The 23,906-nt window shown below is 34.6% G+C and overlaps 1 protein-coding gene across 1 annotated transcript; it reads left to right on the plus strand.

The window, feature by feature from the left end:
* Positions 1 to 17,311: 17,311 nt before the first annotated feature.
* On the plus strand, positions 17,312 to 20,758 carry LOC145097606 (methionine aminopeptidase 1D, chloroplastic/mitochondrial-like). The gene is made up of 10 exons (XM_079035201.1): positions 17,312 to 17,509; positions 18,049 to 18,112; positions 18,192 to 18,420; positions 19,211 to 19,372; positions 19,458 to 19,499; positions 19,769 to 19,840; positions 19,995 to 20,074; positions 20,184 to 20,281; positions 20,367 to 20,414; positions 20,502 to 20,758. The coding sequence occupies exons 1-10, from the start codon at positions 17,392 to 17,394 to the stop codon at positions 20,645 to 20,647; spliced, it is 1,059 nt and encodes a 352-aa protein (XP_078891327.1). The 5' UTR covers positions 17,312 to 17,391; the 3' UTR covers positions 20,648 to 20,758.
* Positions 20,759 to 23,906: the final 3,148 nt, after the last annotated feature.

Raw genomic sequence — 23,906 nt, forward strand, 5'->3', positions numbered from 1 at the left:
GAAATTCGCGGATATGCACAATCTTGCTATTGTGCTTGCAGATCCTCCAGTTGTTCATTCAGACTTACGATCAATGATTCACAGGCTACGGGAGTGTTGTCTGGCGTCCGCTATCACGGTAAACCCTGTTGTGTATCAAAATTTAATCAGAGAATTTTGGGCAACTGGCAACGCGAGTATGGATAATGACGGTCATTTCACGGTAAAAGCTATGGTTCAGGGTCGTGAAATTGTGATCAATGAAAGCTCCATCAGAAACACGCTGCTAATTGACGATCAACCTATTTTCCCTACGGAGATTGGGATTAAAGACACACAAAGAATTCTCAGAAGGATGAGCTACGAAGGCACTTCACCTCCGACCTGAAAGAAGCTTTTGCATCCATATTGGAGGTTTTTAGCGCATATGTTCATAAGCTGTGTTTCAGGTAGAAGATCAGGAGCAGACAAAATTTCTCAGCGAACTACTAGTGCACTTGTTTCTCTTGCTACAGGGGTGAGATTCAATTTCTCAAGATTCATCCTGGATGAGTTTGTCATAAACATCAGGGCTTCAACTCGAGATACTTTCCTGCTATATCCTAGATTTATTCAGTTGTTTATCAACACTCAATTTCCAGAAGTGAGAAAGGATGGTGAAACTCTAGATATGAAGTCTTTGGGTCCTCACACAGTAGGACTCATCAAGCAAAATCGAAGAGGAAAAGTTGTTTTTCGAGGATTGTACCCTCTTGAAAAATTTGGAAAGTTCACTGAGCTGGATGAACCTACAGAATCTTATGGTTCATCTGATCAAGCTTCTTCTGAGCCAACATCTACTGAGAAGTCATCTCCAAATAACATTGTCATTGATGTTTCTGAAGATGAAAGTACTGAAAATGAAGATACCCCTACTCCTGATGCCCATGTGGCTGCAGAACATGATAAAGTGTTTGATCGTGCTCAAGATGATGATCTAGGAATGAATGTAGAGATTGGGGAGAATATTGGGGGAGATAAGAATGATTCTTTTAGTGATCTTGACCTCACCGGATTTGATCACGATGATATTGCTGCTTCTTTAGCCAGTAGTGTTAACTTGGTGTCAAATGAGAATCTTGACACAATTTTCAACAATGTCGATGATGTTGTTATTCCGACAACTGAGACAAGGGAGACAAATGAAGTTTTTGAGATACAATCCCTACGTCAGGTCAAATGGCAAGTCTTTCCATTCCTATGGAGATGGCTATGGGATGTTCCCCTCCTGTTTCTGTTTCTCCTACCACAGAGCCGTTTGTAAGTGATTTTGCTACGACACGATCTGATCAACCCCATCAAAAAGGCAAAGAATGGATCCGAGGCATGGTAAAGTAATTGCAAGACTTGTTAGCAGCTTCCCAGTACCACCTACTACTACCACTACTACCAATCTCACCACAACAAAGATGTTTGCTACGGGTTCGGGTACTGCTTTTGATGTTGGTAGTCCCTCTGTTCCACCAGGTTTTTCTACTCCTCGGTTTAATCGTGATGATGCTTCTGAAAGATTAGACCTACATATGGTTGAAGAGCAACTTTTGACGCCTGCCTCTCGTGGTAAAGGTGTTTCTATAGGAGGTGATGGCTCTAGAGGAGATAACCTAACTATTTCCAGACTCCAGAAGGAAATATCGGTACCGAGTCAGAAAAATATTGAGCTAGATATCCAAGTGTCAGAACTTCGAGCTGAAAATGCAAAGCTTAGTATTCAAGTGTCTGAACTTCAGTCTGACAAGTCGAGCCTTGGTGTGCAAGTAGCTGATCTTACAAAGGATAAAGAGCTGAAGTCCAAACAGATTTCTGATCTTCAAGATCATTTTAATTTGCTGACTTCAAGTTATTTTGAATTGAAAAAGAATCTTGAGGAAGACCTTGGAGATAAATACCAAACATCTGCTAAAGAGTACAAGATCAATCTTCATGTCCAAGCCTTTCCAGTTGTTGTGCCTACTGGTCAATTATCTGGAGCTGTTAGTCATGTTGATAATGAGCCTCCTCAAGCCCCTCATGTGTCAGCAACCATTCGTAATGCTCAGTAGGAAGCAGTTAAGAAAGGACAATTATTGTTTAAAAGGAACACTAATCAAAATGCCTCTTGGGATGAACCCTCAATTACAATGACTGACCTTGAAGTCGTTCGTTTCAGGGATACTTTTGGTGATCGGTCAGGAATTGTTTCTTGGGGATTTCATGATCCCCTCAAGATGTGGATAGTGTTGCGGAAAAGTGGTAACTCTGAACTCTACAGAGATAGTCACGATTTCAGTTCATTGACTAGGGTTGATTTGACGGAATTGTCTCGAGCTCCCTTTTCAAATCTTACAAACAATCCGCAAGTGACCCAGTTCAAGCTTTTTCTTGAAGATCAAGTTAGAAGGGGGTTTCCTACAATGCAAACAGTTGAGTCCGTGATATTTGAGAATCCATATGTTGTCGATCACACAACTGATAAGCCTTTGCAGGTGGTGATGTGACCTGCAACCAAGCAGGTCAAATAATTCCCAGTGCTTCAGACCTATCAAGACGGATCTCTCGGATCAATGGAGTGTTGGGTCTTTGATGAGATCACTTCTGGTGCGGTCATCAAGCTCAAGAATGGATGCATTCGACTCTACGATCGAAGAGATTTCTTGCAGTTTCGAAAGTGGGACATTCATCATCTTAGCAATTTTCAGATCTTGGTTGCAGAAGATATTTTTGAGGATGGTGCGAAGGTGTACACAATGATGGTTGCAGAGATTCTCAACAAACGAATGTGGAATGGGGCGATGGGGCAAGCGGATGTCATGGTGGTTACCAAAGGTTAACTTCGAGCTAGTCCAAACCAAGGGGGAGATTAAAGGGCTCAATTTAGTGGTTTGGTCTAGGCTTTACAATGTAATAGTAGGGGGTGTATTGGTAGCTTGTTTTGTAATTGTTTACGGTTGTAATGAGTTTACGGTCATAAACACCTTACGGCTGTAAACTCTTCTCGATCATGTGGTGTATAAATAGTGGGTTAGTCAGACGTTTTATGGTTGTTGATGCCTTTAGAGTTTACGGCTTCCATCAAGTTGTACCAGACGTTTATTGCTATAAAACATGCGCAAGCTTGGTTTGTTCTTCTTCTGTGTTTATTATTGCTTTGTGTGATTGTCTTTGCTTTTGATCTCTGGTAAGATCCGTTATTTGGACCTTACACTCTAAATAACGTCCCAAAATTTTAAACCAAAAGTTTTGTTTTCATAATAATAAAACCATCAACCAAAACATGTTCATAAATCCATAAAGGAAAATCAGATTAGGTCAATCAATCATCTCAATACATCAGAGTCGAAATAAAATAAAAATTATGGTGTGTGTGACGTGATCATCCCAAGCTCTTCCCATTCGATTCGGAAGTACTTGAAACATAAATTGAAAATCAGAGCATGTCAATCAATCATCTCAATACATCAAAGTCAAATAAAATGGAAATCGTGGTGTGTGTGATGTGATCATCACGAGCTCTTCCCCTTCGATCCATAAGTACCTGAAACATAAATTGAAAATCGTAAGCACGAAGCTTAGTGAGTTCCCCAAAATACTACATACCATAAATATCTTCTTGCTCAAGGTTGTGCTGGGTATTTCACCCCCGGGTCTATTTCACTCCTAAGTCTATTTCAACTCATGTGTCAGCCCATGGTCGTACCGAGTCTATTTTACCCCCGAGTCTATTTCAACTCAAGTGTTAGCACAAGGCTGTACCGAGTCTATTTCACCCTACATACATATAGAAAATAGGCACATAGGCATATAACCCATATAGCATGAGTCATAAAGACTACAAGCACATAACATATCCTAGTTTCCTACAGTATAGTGAGCAAACTAACCTCAATTTGCTGTCAGTCAAACAAATGATCGGGTTGTTGAACCAGAAACTCCCTACACTAATCAATCAAATAAAACCCCAAATAATAATTGGTCCATAAACCATAACTACGAGTCTAGTTAATTTGTCCAACACCTAGGATAAAAGACCATTTTACCCTTTCCTCACTTGGCCCAATAACCGAGGCCTAACCCAATGGCACCTAAAGCCCAATATGGTCCAAATTCATAAATGATACCCAAATCCAATTATAGGCCCAAATCTAAGAAGGTCCAAAGTCTAACAATAGCCCAAAGTCAGAAAGACTAGTGACTCAACAAGCCCCAAAACCCTAATAGTCCAAATATGGCCCAAATCACAAAAGTCAATGAAAATCAACAGTGGATGTACTCAGACTTAGCCCGACGTATGCCACCTTTGGCCAGTACACGCTGCATACGAGCTGGGTATGCACGTCGTACTCCACATCAGTACAAACTCATCATTAAGTGCTTAATTGGTTAAGCCACTAAGTCCACTTCTCAGATCTGATCCTAAATGATGTCTTAACATGTAAAGTTGGAAACTTTACTCCTTTGCATGTCTTAGTGGGACCCAACACTTGTTTTTTTACCAATAAAACCAATAATAAGAGCCTTAACTCATGAATGGTCCAATAAAACACATCATGATTGCATTTTTATGCACAAGGAACCTAAAAAATGCTAAGATCTACCATCCATAGCTTCTGGAGTAGCTCATACTATCAATCATGACTTAAAGGACCATAAAATGCACAAAAACAAGCCCTGACAAGATCTAACATAATGAACCATCAATTTAAGAGCTTTATACCAACAAAAGCTTCCCAAGTTGATGATGATTTTGGGTCTACAATCTCCAACCACACCAATGCAACTTCCAAGAGCTCTTCTTCCTTCAAGATCACCAAAAACACTCTCACATATCACTTTCAAGCTTAAAACACTCAGATGACAATTAGGGTTTTGTTCTCAGGGTTAGGAGAGGTAGAGGCTGGTCATAAGCAAGGTTGTAGAACTCGTTACTCGGTACCTGTTCGGCCGACTACCGAGTAGTGAGTACTCAGGAGTACTCGGGGAGTACATGGATTTGATAATTCATGTATAAATATTTTTAGGGAAATTATATATGTCAACATCATAAGTTAAAATCATAAATTGATTGAAATATATAACAAAATTAGATACATGTGAATACACAATAACTGAAAAAACACATAATGGTCTCATTTCGTGAATAATTACTGAAAATTTAAGATATATGTAGTAATAATCACATGTGTGTGTTAAATAATAAATCATTAAGTATACTATACATATTAATCACCGAGTTGACCGAATTTTACAACACTGCTCAGTTCAGTAAAGGGCCGATCAAGGAGTACTCGGGATTCTGTAACTCGCCTCGGTAAGGGGCTAAGTAGCAAGTACTCGGAGGAGTAATCGGTTAACTCGGCAAGTTTTACAACACTGGTCATAAGAAGGTCCAAGAGCAACTTAAGGTGTTTAAATGGGGCTCAAACTCTAAAAATCAGGGTTTGTCCCAGGAGGCCATACACCCTGCATACTCCATGTACACCCAACATACATGGATACCTTCTGGTACTAAGCTATCGACCCAGTACACACAACGTACTCCTAGTGTACACCTAGCGTACCGCCTAGGGACCAAAGTGCAAGAATTTTTATGTTAAAGAAAAAAGGGAAAAAAATACCTGAAATGCAAATGTTATAATACGTTTATTAGTGTTCATATGTTGGTAAATTTGAAAGAACTAGCTAACTGCAAGGAAGTAATGGCGGGCCCTGATGCCTCGAAGTGGAAAGAGGTGATGGATAGCGAGATCATGTCCATGTATGATAACCAAGTTTGGAATTTGGTTGATCATGTACCTGGTCGAAAGACATTTGGGTACAAATAGATCTTCAAGAAGAAGATTGTGACAACCTGGAATTTTCATTCGTACAAACCCTAAAGTCAAGCACTTCAATTAAAAGTCAATTACCTTTCTGATAATTGTTAGCCAGTTTAAAGTCCGTTTGAGTGTTTTTAGAATTTATTCTTCAAACGAACGAATGAAAGTAAGTACCTTCTCGGGTCTTGGAGTAACAAACCCACCATTAACACCCTAATAACGAGTTCACGGCCAAACTTTTAGATTTTGGGCTGTAAACTCCCATGTGGCCGTGAACTCATGCCTTAGGCATGAGTTTACTCCCCATTCTCTTCATTTCTCACTTCCACCCTCAAGAACACTCCCCTTTCTCTCTCAACTAGCATCCCGTTCTTCACCCGATCTTCCGAAAACGTAAGTATTTCTCGACTTGATTTGTTGTTATAACCTAACATCTAGTTGTTATACATCATTTCATCCATTAATTATTGCTTTTCAATTAGATCTTCAAGTGTTTTTCAAAACACCAAGAACACCAAGAACACACACTAGTGTTCTTGGACCTTAAACACCAAATCAAGCTTCTATCTTGTAAGTACACTTTCCCTAGCTTCTTGTGTGCTTAATATGAACTTTTTTACACTTGAAAATCATCAAGAATCATAAGAACAAAGGATTTTACGGCCAAGGATGTTCTTGGGTCGTAAACCCTTCTTAAGGTGGTTAAATGGACCCTAGTCCCTTCCTAAGCCTTGAATACTAACCTTGATACTTCCTAGAAGTGTTTAAGACCTTAAACAACAATCAAAACAAGTCCCCATAAGATTTTACATCCGTAAACACATAAGGATATGGTCCTTAGGCCGTAAACTCTACAAAGTAGTCTTATTGTGTCCCTAATGCTTTGCTAAGGCTTGGACTTGATCATCGGATGCTCAATCATGACTTATAAGACCTCAAAACACCAAATGACACTTAGTACCATGAGTTTATGACCATAAACTCATGGGGAAATGACCATGGACCATAAACTCCATAAGGAGTGGTCCTTGGGCCATAAACTCCAATGTTATGCCATACAACCCTTAGATGCAACCCTTCGGTACCTATAACACTTGAATCAAAGTGTTTGCATGTCTTAGGGTGTCTTAACTTGGTTAATTAGTTGTTAAATGACTAATTGGATACATATATGTTTCATTATATGTTAACTAGGACCATTGTGTATGTTCAAGTCTCCACTTGACACCTAGCACCTTGTCCAACACTTCCGTTCAATCCACTCACAACAGGTGAGTTCATACCCCTTAATTAACCTTTTAAATGTTTTTAAATGTTTATAAATGCTTTTATGGGGGAATACAAGTTGAATCATGCTAGTTATTATATTAATCACATGTGATTAATAACTAGCATACAAATGGATTTACTACACTTTTAGCTGTTTTACCAAACATATTACTTCAAATGACTTTCTCAAACGTTTTTACATGATAAAACTCTTTATCAAACTGTCTTATATACTGTATGTTTCCTTTCAAACTCTATTATAATTGTGTTTCAAACAAAGGTTTTCCTTATACTTAAAACTGTCTTATCAAACAAACTACTTTCAAATCGTTTTATAAACTGACATCAAATCATGAACTCTTATTTATTAAACTTTTCAAAGGTTTTACCAAAACTTCTTTTATACTTTTATATTGTCAATTGCATGTCTATATATGTATAGTTATATAAATAATGTTTGAAGGACTTAGAACTGCTAACTCGCCTTGTTTCCTTTTCCTCGTTGGGATGTGTACTTAAGGTATCGGTTAGTTGTTCGAATGTCGTCTAAATATTAGTTATATATTATTTATACATATAGGGACATAAAAGTTCTATCAGTCAATTCAGTACCTTTGGGTAGCAAAGGCATACTTGCGGTTATTTACATACATTACTAGTAACTATAATAAGTATAGTTAGGAGATACTATTTACTATTCCTAGTACAATTGTTAAAAGCATGTCTATATATTTATAGTTATATAAATAATGTTTGAAGGACTTAGAACTGCTAACTCGCCTTGTTTCCTTTTCCTCATTGGGATGTGTACTTAAGGTATCAGTTAGTTGTCTGAATGTCGTCTAAATCTTACTTATATATTATGTATACATATGTAGATATAAAAGTTGTAATCAGTCAGTTTAGTACCTTTGGGTAGCAAAGGTATACGTTCATATATTTCTATTAAACTATTATAGGTATAGTTTTGGGTATATATATATATATATATATATATATATATATATATATATATATATATATATATATATGATTACATAACATAAATGTGGATTTCGACCTAGCGATTCGTTGCGGAAGTCACCTTTAGTTTCCCAGAATCTCTTCTAAGGAGAACTTTTAGTATGGGGACTATCAATCACATTATTAATTACTTTCAGCGGGTCTCGTGAGAAGACTACTTACTTACAGCGCATCTCGTGAGAAGACTACTTACTTACAGTGGGTCTCGTGAGAAGACTACTTACTTACTTACAACGAGTCTCGTGAGAAGACTACTTACTTACTTTCAGTGAGTCTCATTAGAAGACTATTTACTTACTTTCATTTGGGTCTTGGTAGAGGACTACTTTTTATACTAGTAGGAAATATGAGATTTTTTAGGGTTTTCATACTTATACAAACTTTTCCTCAAAACAATTACAAGTCTTTTATTACAAGTTTTATTTACAAATAATGACATTAAATACTTATGAATTCACCAGCTTTATGTTGATACTCGCTTTCAAAATAACTTGTATTCTCAGGTCACCAATAGACAAGTACGATGACCAGGTTTTGTGAAGACGGAGCAGTCAAGACTCGTCTTTTATTTTGAATATTCATTATATTGTTTTATTCTATGAAAGAACACACTTATAATTAAAATTATACTATTAATGCAATGGATGATGTTGTTGCTTGTTTACTACTTTACATTGTTGTGATACATTACATGACGCCCTCCGCCCCAGAACGTTTCCGTCGTTCTTGGTTTTGGGGTGTGACAAAGATTGACATGAATGGAAATGTGTACACATTCAAGGCACAAATGGTTGCGTAGGGCTTTACTCAAACCCCATGGATTGACTATGATGAAACCTTCTCACCAGTAGCCAATATAAAGTCTATTAGGATAATGCTCCCCATAGCTGCCTCTCATTATTATGATATTTGGCAGATGGATGTCAAAACCACGTTCCTTAATGGGAAGTGGGCTGAAGATGTTTATATAAGTCAACTAGAGGGTTTTGTAGATATAAAGTTTCTCAATAGAGTGTGTAAGCTTGAAAATTCCATTTATGGATTGAAACAAGCATCTCGCAGTTGGTATCTTTGTTTCCATGAGAAAGTCAAAGAGTTTGGTTTTTATAGAAGTGAGGATGAGTCATGTGTGTATGTCAAGGCTAATAGGAGTATAGTAACTTTTCTAGTATTGTAAGTTGATGACATAATACTTATAGGAAATGACGTTCCAACATTTCATGAAGTGAAATCTTGACTGAAAGTGTTTCGCTATGAAGGGTCTAGGAGAGGTAGCTTGTATTTTCGGGATAAGAATTTTGAGAGATAGAAAGAAAAGACTAACTGGACTTAGTTAAAGTATATACTTGGACAAGGTACTAAAACTGTTTAGTTCGGAAAGTTCAAAGAAAAGAGAACTACCTATTCAAAGCAATTCAAAGTTGAGTAAGACTCAAATCCCAAGTCCGGATAAAGAGATAGTGATATGATGTGGCAACCCAAAAATTTCCATTTGTTTTAACGTCGAAATTAATTACGTCAAAAATTAGCCAAATTTATCCCGAAAATATTTTTGACCGGATTTAAACCTATTGGAATATTTTAAATAATATTCATCAAGCGAACCAAAATTAAGGGGGTATAATTTTAAAATTTGTCGTGATTAAGATAGTCGTGAAAAACACCGTTCGCGGTTGGTGTCAGGAGAACCCCAACCAAGCCATAAACTCCACCCTATATAAGGGTTGAGTGGGTTTCATTCCCACCTTAGACACACTCTCTCTCTACTTTCTCTCTCTACAAAACGGGTTTTGGTAAAAAAATCGCCCCTTCGAGCTTCAAATCGGTAAGTTAACCTTCCTAGCTTGTTGTTTATCTTACCTAGCTTGCAAATTCGTGGCTTAATCATCCAAAACCCCCCAAGAACAAGAGTTTACGGTCTTGGGAGCATCCCAAAACCGTAAACCCCTTGGAAGAGGGTTTTGATGCCCAAAAACCCTTCCAAACCACTTGTAATGCTTAACAATGACTTAGAGGCTTACATGAAAGGACTTAGAACACCAAAATCGTAACAAATGGGGAGTAAACATGAGTTTACGGTCTAAGAACATTCTTAGACCATAAACCCATCTTCAAGGACCATAAACACCTTTTAAGGTGTTAAACTACCCCTTAAACACCTCCAAGAGCTTCTATGAACTTTCTTGAGTGCATAGAACCTTATATTCCTTCTTGATATGCACCAAAGCATACACAAATATGTCACACTTGAGTTTACGGCCCAAGAATGTTCTTGGACCAAAACACCCTTTTTTAGACCATAAACACCCCCAATGGGTGTTAAAGTGCCCTTAACACTTTGTAGGGCTTGGAATTGGACCTAGAACTTCGTATGCTTAACCTACACCCACCAAAACACATGATTCATGGAATAACATGAGTTTACTGCCGTAAACTCATGTGTTTAAGGTAGTAAACTCCCCAATAACATCTTCATAGACCGTAAACACCTTTCCAAGGTGTTTAAGTGCCTTTAACACCTTCCTATGCTCATATAAGTGACTAGAACCTTGCGTGCATGAGTTAGAACCACCAAACAACAAAAGAAATGGACTAACATGAGTTTACTACGTAAACTCATGTGTTTACGGTCGTAAACTCCTCAAGGAGTGGTCAATGGACCGTAAACTCCCTATTGTGTCCATTTTGAGCCCCAATCACTTCCATAGCCCTTGATTCGACTCTAGCATGATTCTATGAGTGAGATAAGACCTTTAAACATCCCATGACACCGTTACCATGAGTTTACGGCCATAAACTCATGGGGGAAGTGGTCTTGAAACCGTAAACACCCATAAGGGCCTTCATTTGAAGAGTAAACTCCAATGTGAGTCCATACACACCTTCTATGCAACCCTTGATACTTCTAGAACTTGTAGTAAAGTGTTTTTATATAATAAGACATCATTACTTGCTTAATTAGTTATTAAATGACTAATTAGATACTTAAATGTATCATTACATGTTAAATAGGATTCGCGTGTGTGGTCAAGTCCTCACTTGACACTTAGCATCCTATACCGTCTATTCATCCGAAACGCCAACGTCAGGTGAGTTCATACCCCTGAATTAACCTTTTATATGTTTTTACATGCTTTTATAGGGGGGGGGGGAATACAAGTTAAAACATGCCAGTTATCAAATCAATCATATGTGATTGATAACCCGCATGCACAAGGATTTATTACACTTTCAGCTGTTTTACCAAGGATGATACTATAAATGGTTTCCAAAACGTCTTTACTTGTTTAAATCTTTTCTCAAATTGTCTCTCGCGTTGTATGTTTTACTTCAAAACCAGTTACAATAGTATTTTAAAAAAAGGTTTTTCTTTACTTATATTGTTTTATCAAAACTACATTCAAACGTGTTTATGAAAGGTTTTCAAAGGATTTCCAAAGGTTTTCAAGCTTATTTTACAAAAGGATAACAAGTCACAATTTTCTTAAGTGTAAAGGTTTTTCCAAAGTTTTCGTCAAAGTTTTCTTCTATGCTTCTATACTTCTACTTCGTTCAATGCTTCTACTTCGTTAGATGCTACTACTTCGTTAAGTGCTTCTACTTCGTTATGCTTCTACTTCGTCGTTAAATGCATGTCTGTACTTGTATAGTTATATAAATAATGTTTAAAGGACTTAGGAAGGCTAGTTCGCCCTATTTCCTTTTCCTCGTTTGGATGTGGTTTGGTGGGTATCGGATATCCGTCCGAAGGTCTTTTAATCATTAATTATATATCATGTATACATGTATAGACATAAAGGTTTACATCGGCCAATTCATGTTCCTTGGGTAGCAAGAGCATCCTCCCACTCGTCACTCATAGATCAGGGACACTAGTAACTATTATAGGAATAGTTAGGAAGCTCTATTCACTCTTTCTAGTACGAGAATTCCACAGGAGTCAGTTCATACGCGAGTCTATATCATTTCTCCAGCGCCCCTAATAGAATTCAGATTTCGAGATGCATCTTCAAGACACGGATCTCCCCGTCGTCGAGTTGGTAACTAGAGTCTCCTGTAGGGAGAGCGGGCATTGTGTGTATAGATCTATATGGGACTAACACTCCTGCACCCTGACTGCTAGCTACAGTCCACGGCCTACCAAGCCAAGGGATGACAAATGTCATATTTATTCTGACGCTTGCAGGGCGTCAAGTACTCTAGTGTCAATCAGTATGGTTATGAGTATCTCCATGTTTACCTTATAATTCATGGCCTTAAGGTAACGAGAATTAACACTGTATTATGGAAACAACACTCTTAGGATTACTCTTTGTTTTAGACCTTGCTAGCTGTATCTTTCATTTGATACTGTCTGGGGTCTGTGTTCCTTAGTCTTAGACCTTGCTAGCTGTATCTTTCATTTGATACTGTCTGGGGTATGTGTTTCTTTATTTTAGACCTTGCTAGCTGTATCTTTCATTTGATACTGTCTGGGGTCTATGTTTCTTTATTTTAGACCTTGCTAACTGTATCTTTCATTTGATACTGTCTGGGGTCTGTGTTTCTTTGTTTTAGACCTTGCTAGCTGTATCGTACATTTGATACCGTCTGGGGTCTGTGTTCCCTTATGTTAGACTGATCCAGGCGTATCATTCATTCGATACTCTCCTGGATTCTATGATTTCTTTTGCCTTAGTCAGCAGTATTTTCTGCTGAGGCATATGTTATTTTCGCTAATGTCTTTACTAGTGATATTCTCCTACTTCCTTTAAAATCAAATACCGTATTTTGGTAATGATAGTATTTCAGGGAAAATTACTCTTTAAAATATAACTTTGTCGAGTCTTGGTAGAAGACTTCTTTTATTTAGGAAATATAGGATTTTCTGGAAAGGACTCTAATACACCGTAGACTCTAAACTACTACTTTTTATAAAGTTATTTTGGATAAAATGCTTGCTTACGCAAATGACACTAAATGCTTATGAACTCACCAGCATTTATAAAAATGCTGATACTCGCTTTCAAAATAACTTGTATTCTCAGGCCAGCAATAAACAGGTACATCCCAGGAGCTTTTGGTGAAGACATACCAAGCTGCACCTATATTATTACTTGTATTACTTTGATATTGCTATGAAATGTAACTTATGTAAAACTATTACTATTAATGCAATGGTTGTTGTACTTTGATTACTATACTGCATATGTTGTGATACTTGACATGACGTCATCCACCCCAGAACGTTTCTGCCGTTCCGGTTTTGGGGTGTGGCATATGAGTTGAGTCCCTTATGCTTCGACTGTAGGATCGATCATGTACACTGAGACATGTACTCACCCTAATGTGTCCTTTGCTTTAAACATGGTCAGTCGCTATCAGGGAAATCCTGGCAGGGCTCATTAGATATTAGTAAAGAACATTCTCAAGTATTTACGAAGGATAAAGGATATGATTCTAGTCTTTGGTGGCAGTGATACATTGGGAGTAAATGAGTATAGTGACGCCAACTTCCAGACAGACAGTGAAAACTTTCATTCTCATTTGGGTTTGGTGTTTCTATTAAATGGTGGAGCAGTTACTTGGAAAAGTTCCAAACAAGACACAATGGTTGATTCTACATGCTAATCAGAGTACATAGCGACAAGTGAAGCATCAAAGGAAGCGACTTGGCTGAAGAACTTTATCGAAGATCTTGGAGTAGTTACAACCATTTAAGAGCCAATGAAACTTTTCTGCGATAATGAAATTGTGGTTGCTATGACTAAAGAACCGAGAGACCATGACAAGTCAAGACATATCGACAAGAAGTATCATTACATCAGACATAGAGTAGAAGGTCACCTCTTTGTAAAGAGGGTATCATCAGAAGAGAATCTTGCAGATCCTTTGACGAAGAATCTAAGTAGGGTTAAGCATAATCAACATGCTAGAAGCATTAGTTTGAGAGATGATATTAGTTTTAGTAGTTAGATGATAAGTTTGAAACTTGTAGCAAAATAAATGTAATTGAATTTTGGTGATTAAATAATAGAGATTATTTATGAGTTTGTTTACTGCCTTTGTAAATTGCTTATTCTTGTGTTTCGTTTTGCATGTTTTACTTCCCGAATAATTTACTTATTCAAATTCCACAGTCACTCATGCTTTTGGAAGTAAGTAGTGACTTAAGACTTTCATGAATTGGATTGTAGATTGTCTAAGGGAGTTAGACATAGCAATTATATTGCTATAACATTCATGACTACTTAGAAATGAAGATTTAAGTATTGGATAAACCCACGCTCAAAGAATTACTTATGGATTATAGACGAGTAATTATGAGACGATAATATCTTATATTCTTAAAATGGAGATATGTGAGTTGTAATTTACAAGTCAGTTATGCATTGGTGTTGCGAAAATGCATTAGTAACATGATGTTATAAAACGCAGTGTAATGTATGCTTTGGTGAGTAAAGGATAAAAACATATAAGTCAAGTTTACTTTTTCCTTTTGTCCTATCAAGAAAAGCGATATCTTTGGGTCTCTCGATGATTTGGTGTTGACTTATAGTGTTGGGCCCTGCCAAGACTAAATTGATATGTTCAATTAGAAGTCTTATGATGTCATCATAAATCAGAAATCAGGAAACAAAACTTGGACAATGAGATTGATTCTAGTCCATGTCTCATGTCCGTACAATATGTTGAAGAACGGAGGAATATTGGATCACTTATCTTAGGGCTAATGTTTGGTCAGTTCAGAGCTCGACAGTTGTTATGGAAACACTCTTTTTTGTTTAATTTAGCAGTTATATTGGTAATTTAAGTTATAGACCTATCCAAGTGGGAGATTGTTGGGTTATGTGTCTAAGCTAATAACTGAATTAGTATATACTTGAATTATTACCAAAGTCCTTTTGTGTTACCCTCATATCTACTAATTGAATATGACGACTTTTAGAGAAAGAAAGACTGATTTATTGATTTATTATATAATTAATAAATATCAATAAATAAATTTATTAATATGTTATGAAAATAATACATTAGTTAGAAATAATATTATTTAATTAATAATTAATCAAAAGTTAATAAAAATTAATTTGGGATTAATTGAATTAATTAAAAGTACAAAAGTCTAACTATAATTGTTCAATAGTTGAATAAGAGGTTCCAGAACCTTCCTCCCTTAAAGACTCATTATTAAGTTCGTACCCTTACAACACACAAAAGGCAGTATATTTTAAATTTTTTTGGTAAAACCTTGTTGGGTTTATAATGACACTAGGCGAATGTCCGCGCGTTGCGCAGAAGCATCTATATAGCTGAAATCTTTACAAATATATGTTTTTTTTAAATATAACAATAATATCGTTGTTAAATTTGATATGATAATTCGTATATTAAGTTGATATAATATTGATTATTTTGAATTAGATGATAATATACACATCTATTAAAATTGCATAATCTCAATCTTTTAAATGACCTCTACCTGCGGGTTACTCATGAATAAAATTAAATATAATATATGGTTTAATATTATTTATAGTTGTTGTTATTGTTAATTCATTTTTAAAATTTATTTGCTTAACGTTTTAATTTCTATCAGTGTAATTATTTAAAACATCAAACATTTTTTTTTAATTTAAAGGTAGCAATATAATCATTTATATAGAGTTGTTTTTAACTACTGTTATTGTAAGTTATTTTAAACTACTTATTTTAAAACTTTTATCGATTATAAAAATATATTTAGGAAATATTTTAGTGAATTGATATTACAATTTAGATTTTGCATTTAGCACTACAATTTATCAATTTTCACTATTCACAAAATATTTTTTGGGTTTTTTAAGTGGAACTGAAATTTATATTAAAGTTGACCCTGTAATGTTATATTTAAATTAACAATTTAAGTATTTTGTCCATACAGTTCAAAAGTTGTACCTTTAAACTGATAATGGTTTACATACAACAACATAAATCTAATAAATTAAGTATAATATGTTAAAAGTTAAAGACATAACTTTATAAGTAGAAGTAAAAATATTATTTTAATATTAAAATTAAGTTTATTTTTTATTACACTTTAGGTTTGATACTTATTTATCCTTATTAACCAATTTATAATATTATTATTAGAAAGACACTACAATTTATCATTTTTAACTATTAATAAAATATTCTATGGGTTGTTTAAGTTGAACTAAATTTTATATTTAAGTTGATCATGTAAGGTTATATTTAAATTAACAATTTAAGTATTGTATACAAACTGATCAAAAGTTGTAGCTGTAAATTGATAATGGTTTACATACAACATATTAGACCTAATAAATTAAGTATAATATGTTAAAAGTTAAAAACAAACTTTATAAGTAGAAGAAAATATATATTTTTTAATATTGAAATTTAGTTTATATATGATTACACTTTAGATTTGATATTTATTTAACCTTATTAACCAACTTATAATAATTATTAGAAAGAAATTGAAAAGTCATGAGAGTTTCAAATGAATGTGGTGAAAGGAAAAATGCATGGGAGTTTCAAATGAATGTGGTTCAAGAGAAAATGTTAGCTTTAGGTTTGATACTTATTTATCCTTATTAACCAATTTATAATATCATTATTAGAAAGACACTATAATTTATCACTTTTAACTATTTATAAAATATTCTTTAGGTTGTTTAAGTCGAACTAAATTTTATATTTAAGTTGAACATATAAGATTATATTTAAATTAACAATTTAAGTATTTTATACAAACTAATCAAAAGTTGTAGCTTTAAATTGATAATGGTTTACATACAACATATTAGAGCTAATAAATTAAATATAATATGTTAAAAGTTAAAAACAAACTTTATAAGTAGAAGAAAATATATTTTTTTAATATTGAAATTTAGTTTATATATGATTACACTTTAGGTTTGATATTTATTTAACCTTATTAACCAACTTATAATAGTTATTAAAAAAAATTGAAAAGTCATGGGAGTTTCAAATGAATGTGGTGAAAGAAAAAAATGCACGAGAGTTTCAAATGAATGTGGTTCAAGAAAAAATGCTAGCTTTATAAGTATATAATGATAATGATTATCCCTTTGAACTATATAGAGTTTAAAGCTACTTTTGAAATTTTTAACAAAAAAAAAAAAAAAAAAAAAGATCGAATTGTACACTTTATTATTGTCGAGGGCTTCAAAATGGTAATTTTTCAAACTTTGAGCAAAAATTGGGTCTCTGCCGATAAGAGGCATTGGCGGGAGAGAAGTGGCCGGATAAAACCGAGAAACTGGTTAGCGCGTCGACGATGGCGATGGCGACGGCGAGTGTTACACTCCGACCTCATATCCTGTCATCGATTTCCGGAAACTGCTGCTATATCCAGTCAACATTACCCCTTCATCGCTTCTTTCGCTATAACCCAGGTTCGTTCACTTTCTACAAGCTTCGTCTGTTTTCGGTGTTGCGTATTTCAGATGGGTAGAGGATCTAATTTCGTGATCATTTTATTAGTAGTTGCCCATGTATATATGTACACTATAGGTTAGGCTGAAATGAATCCCTAATTTATTGTGCAAATTAGTTTTTAGGTTTTATTCCTTTGTTTTCCTTCTTGTTGATGTGCAATTCAACTTGCATGTGATTTTTTTGCTACCTTTTCATGAATCTATATATATTGTTTTTCCCCATTCGTTAGACAAATATTCATACAAAATAATCGAATTACTACTCATATATGTGCATTGCTAAATCCCTAATTTTAAAATAGAAATTGCTAAAGCGATTAGGCTATAAAAGGGGCACAATTTTGAAATCGCTAAAGAGAAATTTTAAAAGCCTGTAAACAAGTTGCTTCACATTCTTGGATCTATTTTGCCTCAAAGATTATGCAAATTTAATGTCAATTTGGTTTTAAAGTTATTTAAGTATTGTTATAGTGAGATTATGCTATATTGCTATGCAGGTCGAAAACCTTTTTCATTGCAACCATCAAGATCATACACAACAAGTCTTCTATTTAACAAAAGGTAAGAAAACTGAAAAAGTTAGATCCAAAAAACAATATTTTATTTTCTTCATTTTGTCTAATTTTAATGAAACTAGTAGAAATATAGAAGAACTACAAAATGGGACACGTAAGCGTTTGAAGCCTGGTAAATTATCGCCACGTCGCCTTGTCCCTGATCACATACTAAAACCTCCTTATGTTGGTTCCAAGAAGCCACCTGGCATTGCAAGTGGGCCCGAAGTCCATGATGAAAAGGGTATAGAGTACATGAGAGCTTCCGGAAGACTTGCAGCACAAGTTCTTCAATATGCCGGAACATTAGTTAAGGTGATTGATATTTCCAAAAATATATAAAAAACAAAATTTAACCTTATTAATTAACCTTTTATCTAAGGTTATGTTTGGCGTACTAGCTGTTAGTTGTTAGCTGAAAAGCTAGCTGGTAACTGAAAAGCTAGCTGATAAAAAATGGCGTTTGGTAAAAAGTTACTTAGACTAGCTTTTCAAAAGCTTTTTAAAATTTTTCCAAATATACGCCTTAATTAATTATAGAAAACATATTCTTTTAAATGTCCTTTATGTCAATTAATATCTTTCAACTAGTTTTACCAAATGTCAGATTTTATCAGCTAGCTTTTCAACTAGTATGCTAAACATAGCCTAGACTAGCTTTTTGGGAGCTTTTTGAAAATATTCCAAATATAACCTTAATTAATTATAGAAAACTCAATATCCTAAATTTAGGATATTGAGTTTTTTATAATTAGTTAAGGGGTATAGTTGGAAAATTTTTAAAAAGCTACTGAAAACTCAAAAAATAGTTAAGGGGTATAGTCTAAGTAGTTTTTCAAAAAGTTAGCTTATAAGCTACTTTTTGGCTTGCCAAATATGACAATTTAAAAAAACTCCAAAAATAAGCCAATTTATCAAATAGTTGTGGCGTGCCAAACATAGCTGATAAAAAGTGATGTTTGGTAAAACTAGCTGAAATATGTAAAATAATATAAAAGGGCATGTAGAAGATATGATTTTTTTTTTTCCTTTTATAATTAGTAACAACTTAAAAAAACTCGAAAAATAAGCTAGCTGTAGCCTAAACTTGCAAATGATTTGACAGCCAGGTGTTACAACGGATGAAATTGATCAACAAGTTCATCAGATGATCATTGACAATGGAGCTTATCCTTCACCTCTTGGCTATGGTGGATTTCCAAAAAGTGTGTGTACTTCTGTAAACGAATGCATTTGTCATGGAATCCCTGATTCATGTCAACTTGAGGTTTGCCTCATTAAAAACCCTTAATTACATTTTTTAGCATTTCATCCTTTTTTTTTTCATATATCTTACTTTTCACTCTCTATAGGATGGTGATATTATCAACATAGATGTTACCGTTTATCTCAATGTAAGTTATTTTCTCATTCTACATTCACAATAACAATAACAATAACAATAACAATAACAATAACAATAACAATAACAGAGCTTGTAGAGTGTTTTCTAATGTAATTGGGACAAAAATTGCAATTTTTTTGTCACCCAAAAAGGTGGGACATGGACTTTTGCTCTCAACCTCTCATTTGTACAAAAGACGAAAATACCCTTGTCTTTATCATCGAAAATAGGCCAAGGTATTGGGTTGATGCATGAATGTCATGTTGATTACTTGGACAGGGTTACCATGGTGACACATCAGCAACTTATTTTTGTGGAGAAGTGGATGACAAGGCTAAAAATCTTGTAAAGGTAAATCAATAAAGATTTTGGTATATATATATATATATATATATATATATATATATATATATATATATATATATATATATATATATATATATATATATATATATTTTATAAAGGAGTATATTTAATCATATTTAATAATTTTTATATGTTTTAGGTAACTAAAGAAAGCTTAGACAAGGCAATATCACTATGTGCACCAGGAGTTGAGTATAACAAAATTGGCAAAGTTATAAAGTAAGATGCTGTTTTTTTTTATTATTATTATTTAATTATCAAACTATTTTTTATGTTATATAATCAAGAATCAAAACTAATATTTGTTTTTTTTTTAATTTAAATTCAGTGCACATGCTGATAAACATCGGTATGGTGTGGTGCAATCTTTTGTTGGGCATGGTGTGGGGCGTCTTTTTCACAGTGATCCAGTTATTCTACACTACAGTAATTCTTTTATATGCTTTCAATTTCTTTAATTATTTATTTTTTATTTTTTATACATGTTAAATTTGGTAAAAAAAATGTTTAGGGAACAATGAAAGGGGACACATGATATTGAACCAGACGTTTACCATCGGTAAGTTAAAAGTAATAAGCACTTTTTGAAAAAAAATAAAAAAATAAAATGTTTTAAGTTTGTGGAGATTAATGTTGTTTTTGACAGAACCGATGTTGACAATGGGAAGTATACACCCGATAATATGGGATGATGATTGGACGGTGGTGACTGAAGATGGAAGTTTGTCGGCGCAATTTGAGCACACACTTTTGATAACGGAAAATGGTGTTGAGATATTAACCCAATGTTAATGTTAGCTTTTGGGTTTATAAATTGGATTAGTGTAATGACATAAACAGATACTTGTTGTATTTTTTATGACACAAACTGATAAAATTGAAAATTTAGAATTTATGCCTAAATCATATGATTGCATTAAATCTTTTACTGACTAGTAACCTCTTAAAAAAAATTTTAAGTAGTTTTTAATCCAACAATATTAGTAGAATTTACATCGTTTTGAAATCAGGCTATTTTTTGATCAAGGATGGTTATCCTCATTCCACATTAAGTAAGTTGATTATAGACAAGAGTACAATACATGGGTTTTACCCTACAACACATGCTAAATATAAGCATACCAAGGATATTGCGCCTAATGTTCAATAAAGACTAGGTGATTGCCGCAAAATCAACTTGCTGATGATAAATCTTTTGTAAAGACGCCAATGTGAAGCTCATGTAGGAAGTTATAGATCCACGATGTTTCGACTAAGTCATTTGCAACCATGCAATATGGAATATTTCGCTTTGGACACCAGATTGGGAAATAGAGTCTGTCACAAAACTTGATTAGGCGCGCTAGCCTAAACAGGGCCTATATATAACACAATTTATTATTATTTTTATATAATAAAATAAAAACATATTTGAAGAATTAGGGATTTAAGGTATTAGTAAATGAGCTTATTAACGAGTTTGAACCGGGCTTAAGCTTATTTAGGCACGTTAGACAAAAAATAAGTTGAGCCCGAGCCTGAGCCGAGTTTGTATAATTCTTTATGAGATCGAGCCGAACTCGGTACAATGAAGCTCGAATTGAGCCGAACGAGCACGAGCCAAAGTATAACTTAAATGAGCACGAGCCAAAGCCTGACCATGCTCGACTCGTTTGCACCGGATACACACATTGTGTTTGCGCTTGGAGGATGATGAGACCAAATTGATGTCGAATAACACACAATAATCCAAACTCGAGTGACATATCATTGGCCATCTCTCCTAACTGGTCAAAGTATATGCAATAACATGAGAAGATGAAGAGGCGTAAAGTTGGAGTTGATGATCGAAAGTACTACAAATGGGCAGCTGCACCGGGGTGGGGTGGGGTGGGGTGGGGGGGGGGGGGGGGGGGAAGTGGGCAGCCGCACGAGGCCCAATTTTTTTAATTATATGTTTTTATTTAAAAATAAAAACTTATAATAATGATAAGGGCCCATTTTTTCTGACTCGTCCTGGGCCTTTGATGACATTTGATTCCCTAGGACCGGCTATTATCACATGATTTGTTTTAGTGCATTAAGGTGTTATTCTTGATGGTCATGCATATATAAACGCACTAGTTGTGATACCCGTATAATATACGAGTTGATTAAAACAAAATTGTAAATACAAAAGATTAAACAGGAAGTTTTATTTAAATTTGAAATTTGAAATAAGTATAAATTAAAAAAAAATAAAATAATTAAATTAAAATTATGTGTTTAGTTGTCAGACCCGTATATTAAATGTGTTAATTATAACAAAATTTTAAATACGAAGGTTTCAATTGTAAATTTATTTAAAATTGAAATTGAAGTTTGAAATTTAAAATTTAAAATTTGAAATTAATATAGTTATTATGGTATGTTTAATTTATAGAAACTAAATTAATGGTATATATTCAATAATAATAAATGAAGTAAATGACAAGTGGAAAATAAATATCTCAAAATTATGACAAAATGACATGTGGCATAATGCATGAGAGTGTGACAGGTGGCAAAAAAAACATTCATTTATTAGAGATGATTGTTGAATCGAGTATGTAATGTTCAGGAGGGTGAAAGTTAAATATTGTAATGACCTGTAAGACGATTGTTTAGTTGTAAAGCCTAATTCACCATGTGACCTTATTGGCAGATTTTAGGTCATTGGGCTCGTATAAATAGATTTATTGATTTCGTCTAACCTAACATAGTAGAATTGTAATTCGACAATATCAATAAAATCTCTTTCTCGTGTTCGCCTCTAAATGTAGCCGATCATTATGATCGTGTAAACCACGTTAAATATTATGTTCTTTGTTTTTTTTTTAATTTGCATTACTACTCTGTGTGTGGAATCGTTGAGTCATTTGTTAAAGTAGTTAAACCAACACGGTAGAGGGTGGGATCCACGATGTGTGCACCAATTTTGTCGACTTTGAAATTTGTATAAACCAATGTCTTGGAAGGGTTGTAAAAGAGCATGTTTTCCCACTCAAGAATCCAATGGCGTTTTTTGTTTGTGAAACAAATACCCTCATAGATGAGCAGGTGACCAAGATCGTATGGAAGTAGTCCCTTAGCAAAAATTTGTCATTGATAACTCACTTTATAGTAGGAAGGCAATGATGAAGGAGCTAGAAGGTCTGCGTATGATGCGACAATTATGATGATATCCACGTAAATGAGAACTTTGACTGTCTTGAAGCCGCAACCGATAAATACTAAGGTGTCGTTTTTCTGTATTGAAAACCAACATAGGTGGCATAACCAGCAAAATCGTGGAACCAAGGATCGAGGGACCTATTGCTACCCGTATAATGATTTTTCGAGATAGACACATGTTGTTTGGGTGTTTCAAATTAGTGCTTGTAGACCGTCTCAAAAAGTGTGCCCAAGAGGAACTTGTTATTCACATCTAACTGATTTTGACAACTAATGTCGTGAAAACGCAAGACCAAGAACTATATAAATAGCTGTCGGTTTGACAAAAGTTTCTTCGTACCTGTTGTTGGCTTTTCTTGATAGCTACAAGTTACGCTTTATAGCAACTAAAAGAACCATATGCATGGAATTTATGTTTGAAAAGAGCCACATGCAACGGGCCACATTGGTTCCCTAGGATAAGAGAACAAGAGTCCAAGGTTCGATCTTAATAAGAGCAACATGTTCAACATGCATAACTTTTTGTCGATCATGATTCCTAATCGCTTAAAGATAAGATTGGGGTATAAGAGATATAATGTAAAGTTTTTGTATAAGTTTACTGATACTCCATGAAAAACAGGTGAGCATCGGGTATATGGATGATGGATGTGAAGTTTGTCCGGAAATGTTTGGAGGCTCCATAAAAAACGACATGGGGGCGTTGAGGGGAGGGGGGGGGGGGGCAAAGTGCATAACTGCACAGAGCCCAATTTTTTTATTATATATTTTTTTAAAAACAAAAATTTATAATAATGATAAGACCCATTTTCTTGGGCTCATCCTGGGCTTTTAATTATATTTAATTCCTCAAGACCAATCCTGAAAAATGGACTACGGA

The sequence above is a fragment of the Lactuca serriola genome, chromosome 4, assembly GCF_051521515.1.
Source record: "Lactuca serriola cultivar US96UC23 chromosome 4, Lser_US96UC23_V15, whole genome shotgun sequence".
Lineage (NCBI taxonomy): Eukaryota > Viridiplantae > Streptophyta > Magnoliopsida > Asterales > Asteraceae > Lactuca > Lactuca serriola.